The sequence below is a fragment of the Natator depressus genome, chromosome 8, assembly GCF_965152275.1.
Source record: "Natator depressus isolate rNatDep1 chromosome 8, rNatDep2.hap1, whole genome shotgun sequence".
Classification (NCBI taxonomy): domain Eukaryota; kingdom Metazoa; phylum Chordata; order Testudines; family Cheloniidae; genus Natator; species Natator depressus.
Genome location: NC_134241.1, coordinates 93,649,069 through 93,662,370, shown reverse-complemented (window position 1 = coordinate 93,662,370; position 13,302 = coordinate 93,649,069). Strand labels below are relative to the sequence as shown.

Here is a 13,302-nt window from a genome sequence, read left to right as displayed (position 1 = left end):
ACATAGAAAACTAATGCTAGGAGGCTTTTGCATTTAGCTGTATGTTTCAGACGTTTGGGTGAGCACCTAAGAATTCATATGCTTCTCCAAACCTCTTTGGCTGGAAAACTAAAAAGAGCAGCCCCTTGTGAGATTCTCAGTCCTGACTGGAAGAGTGACAGTGTTCGCCTTCAGACCTCCCCAAAACTGGGTTATTCAAACTAGTCAGCATAGTCTTACTTTCAACTAACATTGGTGTGACAGAGTGTGAGTAGACTTAGCCTGAGCACTTGGTAAACATCCCCACATGGGGAAAGTTAGGGAGATAATTGGTTAAGGACTGAACAATTAGCCAATTAACAAGGTGGCTCAGCTCATCAGCTGAGGACATCTAGAAGAGAGACAAGAAGAGTAGTGGGAAGAAAGAGCTAGAGAAGCCCAAGTTCTCAGGGAGGTGAGATCTCTCCCCACCTCACCCTGTGCCTAGGGAAAATGTAAGAACTTTGAGCTGTGGGGAACTTGTTCAGTTATATTCACACTGTACATGAAGCACTTGATGTTGAACTTGCCACAAATCCCCCATGAAGACTGTTTGCAGAGAGGAATCCAGGGTAAGGGAACACTGCCCTGTGACAACTAGTCATATATGAAGCTAACAAATCAAGATTATACTCTCACAGTATGACATAATACTATAAAAAAGGTATAATTTTTAACTGAGACAGGGATTAATACTGCAATCAGTGATGTCTGATTAATATGTTCTATATATTACTCAGTCAGATAATGAAAGTGCTGAAATGAATATTTTTGTCTGAGACCAGTAATGTAAACAAGATGTTATATTGCAGTGGGATCAGTGAATGACTTAGAAATCTTAATTCCAGCCACTCACCTCGGCACTTGGTGATCCAAGTAGAATGTCAATGATGAAGTCAGCAACACAAGGCAAGCCGTAGAACGATCCTAAAAATGAAACAAATCGCAGTCACTGTTTTTTGCCAATGGAACTTGTTAAAAATATAAACAACTGATTATTATTTAATTTATATTTATTTAACTACCACTAGAATAAAAATGTATCTCGCCAACACCAAGGATGAGATATTTATGGGTATGGAAAAATCTTCTTACACCTTGATTTCTCCCCTTCCATAGATTGTAGATTATTAATATAAATAGGACACTTCCTCTTCACCCCAGTAAAGGTTTCAGCCTCTCTGTATGTGAAGGCACAAGTGCTAGTGAAGTGATTTACTAGCCCTATGGTTGAATTTACAGGTAGGCAAACAGTAACATCAGCAGAAGTGATTACTTCAAGCAAAGCAGGAACCATTTTGATGCTAACATTAAGTAAATTTGCCCAACACACACAGTTCATTAAAGCCATGATTCTGCAAGGTACCTGAGCACATAAGCAGTTCCAGTGATACAAGTATCTTGCTGAATCAAAGCCTAGAAAACATAACCCCTGGGCACATTTTAAATTATGTTTATTGCACTGCTGCAGTTTATTTCAGAAACCAATGCTGGGGGAGATTTCAGTGTAAAAAAGGTTAATCTGCAATGAAAAGTTGACAAAGAAAATAACAACAGCCAATAAGTAATGCAGCCTGTCTACACCAGCAACACACTTGTGGTAATTGATCAATAAAGTATACAATCCCAAACGTTTCAGTACCATTTGCTCTCATCGTAGATACCCCTCAAAGAGCTATTGAAAGCATATTGTTTATCATCCCCAAAGCACCAGTTCTATAGTGAAGTTACATAATGCAGAATAATGAATACAGAAGACACCTCATTAATTTTGTTAAAAAGCGACTGAAATATTGTATCCCAATTACCTTGATACATTTATAAAAATATCAGCAGGCCATCTAATATTAAATCTTGGAGAGAAAACCAGCAGACTGAAAGCTTCCTTTCCATTTTTTTAAAATTCAATTGTGTCTGCGAATTTAGATGCGTCAATAAGAGCAAAATTCAGTAAGGAGGAAAGCACAAAATGTATAAATTCATCTTCAAAACCTGACTCCCCACTAATTACATTATACTGAAAGTCTGAATTAGTAAGAGTCTACTGCATACCCAACTGCTGACTGCGTAACTGTAGGCACGTAACGAGTAGAGACAAGGCCTCTCCAGCAATCAGAGCATCTTTGGTGGATACAGACTGCTGTCTCACACAGATTCCGGCGTGGAGTGCTGTTGACTCTCCTTCACTTCCTGAGCTACAATTGCTTCCTGCATTAGATTAGAAACAACAAATGTAATAATCAGTTGTGGTTTTTAAAGCTTTTCTGATCAACATTTCTCTTCTAAAAAGTACTTTAAAAACTTTGCAAGAACACAGCAAGTACTGTAGATTTAAGTAGCAATTTAGAAGGAGTTCATCTTCTAAGAACTCTAGAAGTGCTACAAAACTGGAGTAAGTTGAGAGTATTTTGCTTAGACTAAATGATGCAGTCTCACCTATAAGTGACATACCTGAGCTGCTAAGTCTGTTTCGAATCCCAAGAGGAAATAAAGTGTTACTTTCTTTTATTGGTTGACTGCTCCCCACTAGGTCAAGTCGTCCTGCAGCAGCAGCCCAAGAAAGTCGCATGAAGCAAGCCACTGTAGACGTGAAATCATTTATCTCCATTGTCTGAAGGAACAGGAAAGAGTGGTTACTTTCGCCACACCCCATAGTCTCCTTTACCACGAGGAAAGGAGGAACCACATGGTCTTTCCATTCAGTTTTGTTTATTATCATTATTATTGCTTATTATCTGGTGCCATGACACAAGGACTTTTTGCTCATATGAAACAGTGGTTAATATGGCTTATTGAAAGCCAGCAACACTGCCTTTGAAACAGAAAGAAGAGTCACTACAGAAAGACTCCCCTCCTTCCATCTGGAGCTAAGCATGCAAACTTCCTTCTGGTAGGAAAGCACCAACTGAATCCTAAATTGAGATCCTACACACGTTAACACATTGTGCTAGCTATAGATCACAGCCCATGCAATTTCTTTCAATCTGACAATAGGAAAATGGGTCAAGTTATTCCTTTTATAGCACTGTGTTTTAGTACGTGGCCTCTCCCAACAGATTAATCACTAGGAAATTCTGATTCTGGATGCTTAAGATCATCATCTTGCTCTCTCTACAAAAAAGTTAGATGTGTTTTTCCCAAGCTATTGCACGTTTCATTTTTATAAAATTACAGTTAAAAGCAATTTTGGTAGATTAGAAACTTCAGGACTTTAACTAGGTAAGCATGGGGGTCTAGTCACATTGGCAAAAGGCATCTGGTCACCCCTCAATTCTGCTTTCTGTGATGGTACAATGAAATCAAATACTTCACCTCTTCTCTTTGCAGATGGGACAGTGTGACACACAATACGTATCATGTAAAATAAAATGAACAGCAAAGTACAATATTACATTTCAATGTCTGCAAACATCCCTAGCAAACCAATGTGAATAGCCAATCTATTGGTTTACTAGTTCAGTATGTTATAGGTCTTTCAGAGACACCTTGTAGTTAAAAATAAAAGTCAGGGTGAGGTTTGGGGGAGGGGGATAGCTGGATTGTGTCCTAAGCCTTGAGATGAGTCCTGTGCCTGGAGAACCAGTTTCACAGCACTACTTATCTTAAACTCCAGAAACTAAGAGCAAGTTTCACCTTTCACTCTACAGCACAGTGCTATATCTTCAAGACTGTAAAACCTTCACTTACTTGTATCGCAACCCGTGCAGCAGGTATGATCTCTTCCACCCTAATGGAGGACCTGTCAGAAACTGACAACTGTCGGTAGGATGACTTCTCAGGTGTTCCACAAATGGACATCTGCCTGCTAGCCTGTCGGCTTACATTACGGAATGGGCGTGAGGACAGTGCTTCTACCCCATCTTTGAGGATATCCTCATCTAGTAAGGTAGGAAGTGTTTGGCCAACAAGTAAGAACCTAAAACACAAAGAAAAAAAAAAAAAAGAGAGTCAGGTTTATTTTTGAATATTGGGTGACCAGAGAGTTTTAGTACAGAATTCAAATCACTGTTACGTTTCGAGATAACAGGCCAACTGCTAAAAAATGCAAGTAGCATTACTAGTGGCCTTATATACAATGAAAGGCAATCTCATACCTTGCAAGTTGCAGGCAGATGGAATAGACTCCCTGTCTTGTTTCATAGTCCACTTCTGATGGGATGGAGTCTCTCTGCATCACATTCACCACCAAACTTAAAAATAAGAGACACTATTTTATAAGATGGTGTAAAAAGGAGACTGCTGGTAACGAGTTTCAGGTATTTCCTCCGCAGCCATTCTCAGCGACTTAGTGCTGACAGAAGTACCAGACCGATACCTCTGGTGAAGGAGACCCTATTTCCCCCCCATTACAAAGGGCTTTGAGATGAAAACTGCTGTAGGAGCAAAGTACTGTACTTATCAAGTGATACAACAGGCAGCAGCTCTGCAAGTTTTTCCAAAGTGCCACTGTGCCTCCACTCTTATCCATAAAGTTGGTCCCTCCTGGTAAGAGTGGAAAGATCAACTGCACTGACCAATTCTTGGTCCATTCTAACACTGCTAAAAATGCCAACTAGTGCCAGCGGGGAGGTTGTGTAATACGCACATCTGTATACTTGAACTGAAGTGAGACTACTTATTTAGCACCCAACTACCAACTATAGTAATAGAGAAAAAAATGCAAATGAATTAGCTTTGATTCAGACTTTAATGTCATATAGATTATACACTACATACTGTAGATACAGAGTGGCTGTTCAGACATTACTAGTGAAAGTAATTAAATCTACAGGTAGTTTTTTATTCACAGGACCCAATCCATTTTAGTTTTCATACTGCTAGATGAAAAAAACTGAACACCTATGCAAGTGTGCTATACTGTTAGCAGTGTGTTAGAGCCTATTACAGAAACTATACAGTTATCACTGATAAGAAGTTAGTGTCATGGAAAAAAATAAACGTCTATAAGGTCTAACCTCAAGCCTCCTGCTCTTAGAAAGTTTTCACAGAAAGATTTGGCACAATTTCTTGCCATTTCATCATCTGCCGTCGGCATCAGCTTGGAGCTCAGTACCTGAAATGCATACAAGTATAAATGTTTCATAACTAGTATATACAAAAACTACAGCATCTCTGAAGTGGCATCCAATATCCCAGGCAGTCTCACCCTAAGACCGAGCATTTCCTGCTCTCAGTAATTCAAAGATACAGCCTTGCAACCATCTGACCCATAAAGAACCAAACAATATTTTAAAACATTGCCTTCTGTTTATTCCGTGACAAGTGACTGATATAATCATAAATGGCTCACATAGTAAGAAGGGAGGAGTCTGGACTCACATGTGAATTATTTCTTCAGGCTTAACAGGGGCACTGGAGGGTTACAATTCTATCACCTTTCTTGTTAAGAAGATGCTATTCCACAGAAATAATAATTATTAAATAAGAGCTCCCAAAGAGGTTTTGATTTTACATTTCTACTTTTATTTTCGAGGTGTGAAAAAAAGGAAGAGGATCCAAGAAATTTTATGGCTTTTAGGAATGTCATCTTTATTATACTGCTCCTCTCATTTGCAAGAAGGTACCCTTCTCAGCAGTGAGAGTCATAAAGTGCAATGATGATCAGAAAAGCAACCACATAGGGACCTGCTCTGACAGGCAAGATCCTCATGTGTATTCCGAATTGAATCTTCTTCGTTTAACATTTAACACAAGTTTTTTTTTTACTATTTACTTACTCCAGTTGCAGAACCTTTACTAATGCAAGAGCTATAATCCAACAAGCCAGAAAGAACAAATCGTGACTTTCAGTTCTCTGCAATATTCTGTAAGATTCCATGTCTGTGTCTGTGACTCGGTAGCAAATTTGCAGAGCCATTTTTCAGTAAACAGCCACACTAATATTCTTGGCTGGATCCGTGTGTTTAATAGCTTTAGCAGACTAACAAATACGAGGGATTAAAAAAAAATCTGGCTTGTTAAGAGAAAATATTTTCCATTATACTTGACTGAACTTCAGGAACAAATCCGCTAATATAATCCATTTAATTATCGGACCTAAGAAATATTTAGTTAGGTTTGCTTCCTCATTAGCCTCACTGCTGGGAAATAAGCATTTTGTTACTTATTTGCTCTGAAGTGAAAAAATCATTTTGGGATACCAGTCCCACTGCAAAACAGAATCCTCTCATCCAGGAGGGCATCTGTACTGTGACACAGCAGACTGCTCTCTCAATCGGGGAGCTGCAAACAGGTTTTGGGGGGTTACGACCACTCTACCTTTCTTCATGGCTCGTTGGAAGAGGAGGAGCCTGAAACTTTTTGTTAGAACATGGGATGTGGTATAGAAAAGGTGGAGAACTGCAGTACTAGTAACAGACATATGAAGGTAAATGGCGATTACGAAAATTCCTATAGAAGGCTTTGCAGACACCAGGGATGAGAGATGAGCGTATGCCTCTATCAGTTGTTTCCAGGATGGATTCTTATGCCCCAAATACACTAGGAAATTAACCTGCTGCTGACAACAATGTCTGGCAATGGGACCCCAAACCTGTACATGTTAATCTAGATGGGTCTGTAATGGAGTTGTAAAGAGTCATCTTATGATAGCATTTGACTCACTGTTCTGAACATGTGGAAAGGAGACAAGATATACAAGGGATGTGGATTAATTCAGCCGCAAGTTTAACTTAACTGCTCTGGGAATTATCCAACAATAGTTCATACAGCGCAGGTCACGATTCCATCTCTAGTCATCTGAATTTGGTGGAGGGCTGCTGTCAGGACCCCACCCCTCCAGCTGGTCCCCAGCCTGTTCCTGGGACCTTACTGCCCTCCCGTTGTACAAAGGTGAAGGGGCTGGAGAAAGAAGGTTGTCTTCTCAGACTTTAGGAGCTCCAACACCGTACCTCAACTTTAGGGGATGCCTTCCCCTTAGTCCACTTCCAATTCCAGTTTATCAGGGAACTGGACTCATGCGGAACAAGTACATGCACTGGACATTAGCCACAAAGAAACTAACAGCAGCAGTTCGCTTATCTGCCTTCCCCAGTATTCTCACCTAGGTTTCCAGATTCTTAACAATTTCTTACCTAAATCTGCTAAAATATATGCACTCCCTTGTTGGAGAGGCCTACCCCATCGCTCTGAATAACTCCCATACCAAATATTATTTTTGGGGACGGATTAGCCTCCTTCCCTGTTCCAGATGTTCAATATCTTCTGGTCTTGTCATCCCACAAAGGCCTGGCAACTCCCCACTAAACTCCTCACTGAAGCATTTCAGACCAGTTTAACGATCATCCCCGGGAAGAGGTCCTGGGTCTGCACTACATCTCAGTGCCCTGATAAAATCAACCCTAGAGCTGCACTTTTTTTCCCCCCTCAGCGTCACTATTTGCAAATTTGACACATTCACCAAATAGTTTCAGTCAAAAAGCGATGACATTGGTGGTGTCTCCCTTACACGCTTTAGCTCAGTGGTTAGGGCTTTCTCCCAGGACGCGGGAGACTGGGTTCACTGGAGCAGGGATTTGAAGTTGGGTCATTTTCACTCCCACTTTGTGTAAACAGAGAGACAAGGTGATGGAGGTTATATTTTTTTATTGGACCAACTTCTCACCCACCTTGCCCCTAATATCCTGGGACCAACATGGCTACAACAAAACTGCATCCAACATTTGTATAAATAGTCATTGGAACAGAGACTGAAACAGCTTCAACAGAAGAGACTGAGAAAGTGAGTGTAATATATTCAGCCCTTTTCCTGCCGTTGAATTTGTATCCATTAGAACAATATCCCTGTCTGTCTATTTGGAGATTCAGAAGTACAGTACACCACACTAATTGCATCTCCTAAAAAGGCACCTCCTGGGCCCTAAAAGTGAGCCTTGGCATATTTCTTCTTAAAAGGCAGTTAATGTTTTGCTTTGTCAGCCCCCTTCACATCTTCAGTGACATCTGACGGTGACTCACTTTAATGGAGAGCTTATTTTGTAATCCAAACAATCCAAATTAAATTTGGCTTGATTTTCAGAGATGTTGAGCACCCCTGGCTCCCATTCATTTTTAATAGAGATGCATGCGTTCAGAACCTCTGCAGATCCAGCCAAAGATTTAAACCAATAGCTAAGGCCTTCTATGACGGCAGAGAGAAACATACAGATAAATTCCAAAACTGTCTGTTCTGTTTACTAACACATTTAAAAGTCATCTTACAATTACAATGATAAGAGGTGTCTGGGGTTTGTAATGAAACCTTAAGGAGAAGCTTCATACTTCATGCTCCAAGCTCTTTTGAACTTTTCATTACCATATTATCATGTAATGTTCTGCTTTACATCACTTGTTTTGTGTAATGTATTAATCCTAGTTCAGCTGATGATATTTCTAGCAACTGACAATATATTTTGCAGGACTTCAAACTGTATCAATTGCTTTAACTGCAATGCTCGAAAACTGAGGCGCATGTTGACAAAAGGGTTTCTTACCTCTAAATTGTAGAGCACTCTAAAGGTGGACATGCCAGGAGCAAAAGATCTAAAGAGACTTTCCAGTATCGAACTAGCACTGGGCTGGTGTTGATGCTTTGAAGACAAGGATGGGGATTTTGAAGACTGAGAACTTGATTCGGACAGCAGTGTTTTCTGAGAGGAATAAGCACAGATATAAACCTACACTTTAGGAGAAGTAGGCCTTGGAACGGCATCTTGTATAGTCCCAGTAACAACCCCCCTCCACCCTCCCAGCCACCTAGAAACAAAGCATTAAAAACCCTGAGACAATATTATTCTGCCTTATCACTAAGTTTTATAGAACTTGAAAACTTCACAAATGAACACCCAACACAGTATTACAAAATCCCAATGTTAAATGCCTCTTTTTAGCCCTACAGAGACAAGAATTTAATATGGGTTTAATCCATACCTTTCTTCCTAGAGAATCTAGTTGATCAAGTGCTTCCTGAATAGCTGGGTCAGTAGGAATCAACAGCAGAAGCTTCCGTACACGCAAAGTTATCCTGGAAAGTTCAAAGCAATTATTCCACATAAGATAGGATTCACTCAATGTCATATTGGACAAGAGTCCACATAAATTGGTAACAATTTTTAATGTGGTTATTTGGACTTTCAGTAAGAGTATTTCTCCAATGTTTAATAACTATTTAGCTTGTTTACCTTGGCTCCTCTAGGTTAGCAAGCTGGTAAAGCATGTCAAAAACATTACACACGAGAGCCATCACTACTCCAGGGAGGGATTTCTCCTGAGGATTAAACAAACACAATTACAAAGGTTGTTTTCCCCCCTTTAAGCTATTTTGTGGGATTCTTTGTTGAAGCAAATGACTCAGAGATGTCTCAGCTACTTTCTAGCCCAAGACACAATTTGAATTCTAATACAAAACCCCAGTATGTATCTCTTATATCTGCATATCACTGTGCAGCATTACATCTACATCAGACAAAAGATGCCCTCTAGGCCAATTATTCATTGTGAATTGGAGAGTAATGGCAGAGTGGTACAGTTATCTTGACCCACTCCCAGATTTTTAATTTAACACACCTGAGCTTCACTGGTTCAAAAAAAATCTCACTTGGTGTTAGAATTAATTGCCCACAAATCACCAGATCTTAAAGTCAAATGCAAATCTTAATTTAAGATTAAAGTTTAACAGAAGACACTGCAGAGGTGATCAATACATAGCAAACAAACGCACAATCAGCTGTTTGTAGCTGAATGCAGCTTTTAAATCCAGTTCATTTGAGTTGGATTACAAAAGGTGATGCCTTTTTAATTACTTGTTTGAAATCAAAGCCACCATTAAAAAAAGTTTTGCCACAGTCTCAGTTGTTTTTCTTTTTTTAAATGTGTGTACTTAATGCTCAGAATTAATAGTTACTTAAGTCCTGGTCTGAGAAAAGCATGATGCACCCACATAGTATATAGCCACTGCACGAGCTTTTCCATATCGCTCTGCCAAAGGATTTCACTGACTGAAAATACCCCAGTTATTTCATTCTCTGGGTCTGTCAAAACATGAACCACCCTGACCTGTAGTCCTGCAATACCCCAGGTATTCCAATCCTAAATCACCTGAGATGAGTCTTGCATTGTGTGTTGATTTTGTAACACAAACAAATGCAAATCAAACTCTCCCATTTTTAATTCTGATATGTAGCAGAATTTGAAATCAAATCTGGAAGTGAAGGACTACAGCATTAGCTTACTCTGCCACTTCACCTCAATTGTGACGTGCTTGTGAAAGGGTGCACTGTAAACGCAGAGATCAGAGTACTATACTGTACCTGTTCCATCACATAAGATGAACTAAAGACACCACTACTGTTGCTGGAGCTGGTTGAGGAATCGACAGAGCTCCCCGAGGGGGTTCCACTTCCTGATGTTTTTACTGTAAGTACATGTTCTTCAGAGAAGCCCAGCTGGTGGAGTAGCTTCTGATCTTTATTTACCGTTAGCTGCAACAAAATATTTAACACTTAGTTCTGGTGAAAGGAACGATTCAAACTCACAAGATAAAAGGTAACTAATTAACATACCAGACTTTCATTTGCAAATATCTGTATGTTATCCACAGGAGAATTCAGCAGCTTTGCTATCTTCCACCTGACGCTTCCTACAGTTTCATTGCTATGAGCCTGTTAAATAAAACGAGATCTAGTTTGCAGGAAGCTGTTTAAACAGTAGGGCCTGATTTTTTTTAAGTGTTCTGTTAACATTTTTAAGGGTTCTTCTGCTCCTCTATTATTAATATTAATAAAAGTCTTTTCAGCCAGGGATACTAACTATACAGCAGAAGAGTGAAAGTGCTGCAAGGAAATATTTTCTTTCCACAAACCTTTCCGTTATTATAATTTTAGGTGTGTAGACAAAGCTTTTAGAAAAATGTGGTTTTGAAGCTAGCTGTGCCCATTACACTTCTCTAGCTTGTGCTTCAAGTCATCCATGCAACATAACGCGGTTAGTGAACACTATGTTTTCACAAATAAGTAAGGTCAATATGGCATGACGTGTAACTTTGGGTAAACAGACCTCTATAGTGAAGGTATCTTTGGTAGACTCATATGTAACATTAAGTGTTAAAAGATGTCCGTGGAAAGAGGCACCATGAGGTAGAATAGTACGAGGAACGGAGTAAAGGTCCTACAGAAAGAAAAAAAAATCAGTGTAAACACTTCTGGAAAAACAAAAACATTTTCACAGTATTAGTAGTAACTGATTCTACAGTACCTGGGCTGAAACAACTCACGGTATTGTTAAAAATATTGGAGTTAGCATCTAAATTTTTGTCTAGTTATGAGAAAGGACATGAATGTTAGTAACAAGAAAATCTCTTACCTCTATAGTTATCACATAGCGTTCTGCCAGAAGTAGCAGTCTCTCAATTATGACAAGTTTAGTTGACCTAAAGATTGTATCCAAAAATTTAAAAAGGATAAGGTGAGTGGTTTCAGTTCAATCACAAAAGACAACAGCCGAAGGCAAGGACTGAATTTAGTAGAGACTAAATACAACTCTCACTCTTTGAGGTGGCGTAGCTAGATTGAGGCACATTGGCAAAGCAAAGTGTAAGTCTTGAATTGCACTTCCTGTGTCATACTAGGTTTGGGGACATACATTGTGCATATCTAAAGGGCCCTTCCCTGTGCCCAGGTACTAAAACACAAATTTAGAAACATCAGTCCCCTCAAGGATGACAGTCAAACCCCCTCGCCCAATATCTTCTACTCCACAGATCTAATAGCTCTTAAGCAGCAATAATCTTTGTAGTTTAAAGGACTTCAGCATTTAGACTTCCAGTCTCATTCCTTATATTGAGATTTTTTTAAACAATCTCTTCTGAAATCAAATACATTTTAATGTAAATATGAAAAGCTACTGTGCGAGTGGCTATAAACTTACACCTAGAGACAAAAGTATTACAAGAAAAGGAAGAGACACAAAGTTAGGATTGCAAATATTAGTCCATGATGTTAACTGGTTTATGCTACTTCAAAAAAAAAAGAGTGCCACTTAAGAACGGAACTTGCTACACAGTGGAGAGTAACCACTCCCCTTTCTAAACATAGAGGCTTAGTTCACATACAGAGAGCTGCTGTTCTTGTACGTGGCCATTAATGCAAACACCTGAAGATTGTTTGTAAGCAACCTTGGCATAGTGCACTCTTGTTCAGAATAGGAGATGGATAGTGAAAATAAGGACCATTCTCTACAAACACACAGTTTTGGCATTCTAAAACCTAAGAGATTTTTGTCCACAAGAATGCTGATGGTGGTGATCCTTTGAGATGGACGACCTTATGACTCAAAACTTACATTTTGGTAATTACTAGATTCTAATCAGTTAAGTTTGTACAAAAATATTCCCCTCCCTTCTATGTTCTCTCCTTACTGATGTCCTTCAATGTTCTCAGCTCCCTGCCTTCATATGCTCAGCAGGGAAAGGAAGCACTACAACTGAGCAATCTGTTTTGTATAAGGAGATGTAAAAGGCTATAAAGGGGAGAAGCTGAATATTTCATCGATGACTCTGTGCGCCAATGATTTACCAGAAATGCAACGCAGCAGAGCATCAGTATTTAAACTATGGAAGCCCAGCTGGTCATATCTAGCATGCAGAGGAACTGTCACCAGAATGTGTTACTGGCCTACAATTACCTTGTATTCCTACAAAAAAAAATATTGATTTTATCCTCAAACACAGACTTACCTGTAGGGAGACTGTACTGATGTTGCTACGGTAGGCATAGCAGTTGCTGTAAGCATTTTTGTAGCTCTTGTAACAGCATGTGTTAATGTCGGACCACCAAGTGCTGAACTGGCCGCCTAGAATTTAAGATGCACCAATGTAAAACAGCATTTATATTGTATTATTTATTCTGGAGTGATGAAGTTATATGAAAACTATTAAAGATCTTCCTAGTTAGGCAATAGGAAAGGTTACAAAGTTTAAGTACATTCTGTGGCTTTTCTACATAAATTACATTGCAGAAATAGTGTGTCAGAGGAGAAAAATCTTCCTTAAGCCCTCAATAAAGTTGATTTTCAAGTTCAAAGGAATTTAACATGCATCTTTACCACAATTCAATATTCTAGTCTTCACATAAAGTACAGTTTGCACTGTGATTTGAAGTTCGAACATCTTCAGCTAAAATGCAGAAGCTTGTGAATTCTCCTCTATAAACCTTCAATTTAAGATTAGCAATATTTTGGGAGAGTGCATAGGATTGTATTCTCTAGTTCTTGAAAAGCAAGTTTTTTGTAAACACACTGCAAAACACTGCT

The 13,302-nt window shown here is 39.2% G+C and overlaps 1 protein-coding gene across 2 annotated transcripts in view; it reads right to left on the bottom strand.

Annotated features, from left to right (window-relative positions):
• Positions 1-13,302, bottom strand: part of USP24 (ubiquitin specific peptidase 24) — a 109,122-nt gene that overhangs the window by 47,259 nt on the left and 48,561 nt on the right. For both annotated transcript variants that reach the window (XM_074961674.1, XM_074961675.1), the window contains 14 exons: positions 12,728-12,843; positions 11,356-11,422; positions 11,050-11,160; positions 10,557-10,655; positions 10,305-10,475; positions 9,177-9,262; positions 8,926-9,019; positions 8,490-8,645; positions 4,974-5,071; positions 4,113-4,208; positions 3,706-3,934; positions 2,470-2,629; positions 2,071-2,226; positions 875-945 (listed from right to left, as the gene is read on the bottom strand). In XM_074961674.1, the coding sequence (XP_074817775.1) occupies positions 875-945; positions 2,071-2,226; positions 2,470-2,629; positions 3,706-3,934; positions 4,113-4,208; positions 4,974-5,071; positions 8,490-8,645; positions 8,926-9,019; positions 9,177-9,262; positions 10,305-10,475; positions 10,557-10,655; positions 11,050-11,160; positions 11,356-11,422; positions 12,728-12,843 (1,710 nt within the window). The remainder of the gene's footprint in view (positions 1-874; positions 946-2,070; positions 2,227-2,469; positions 2,630-3,705; positions 3,935-4,112; positions 4,209-4,973; positions 5,072-8,489; positions 8,646-8,925; positions 9,020-9,176; positions 9,263-10,304; positions 10,476-10,556; positions 10,656-11,049; positions 11,161-11,355; positions 11,423-12,727; positions 12,844-13,302) is intronic.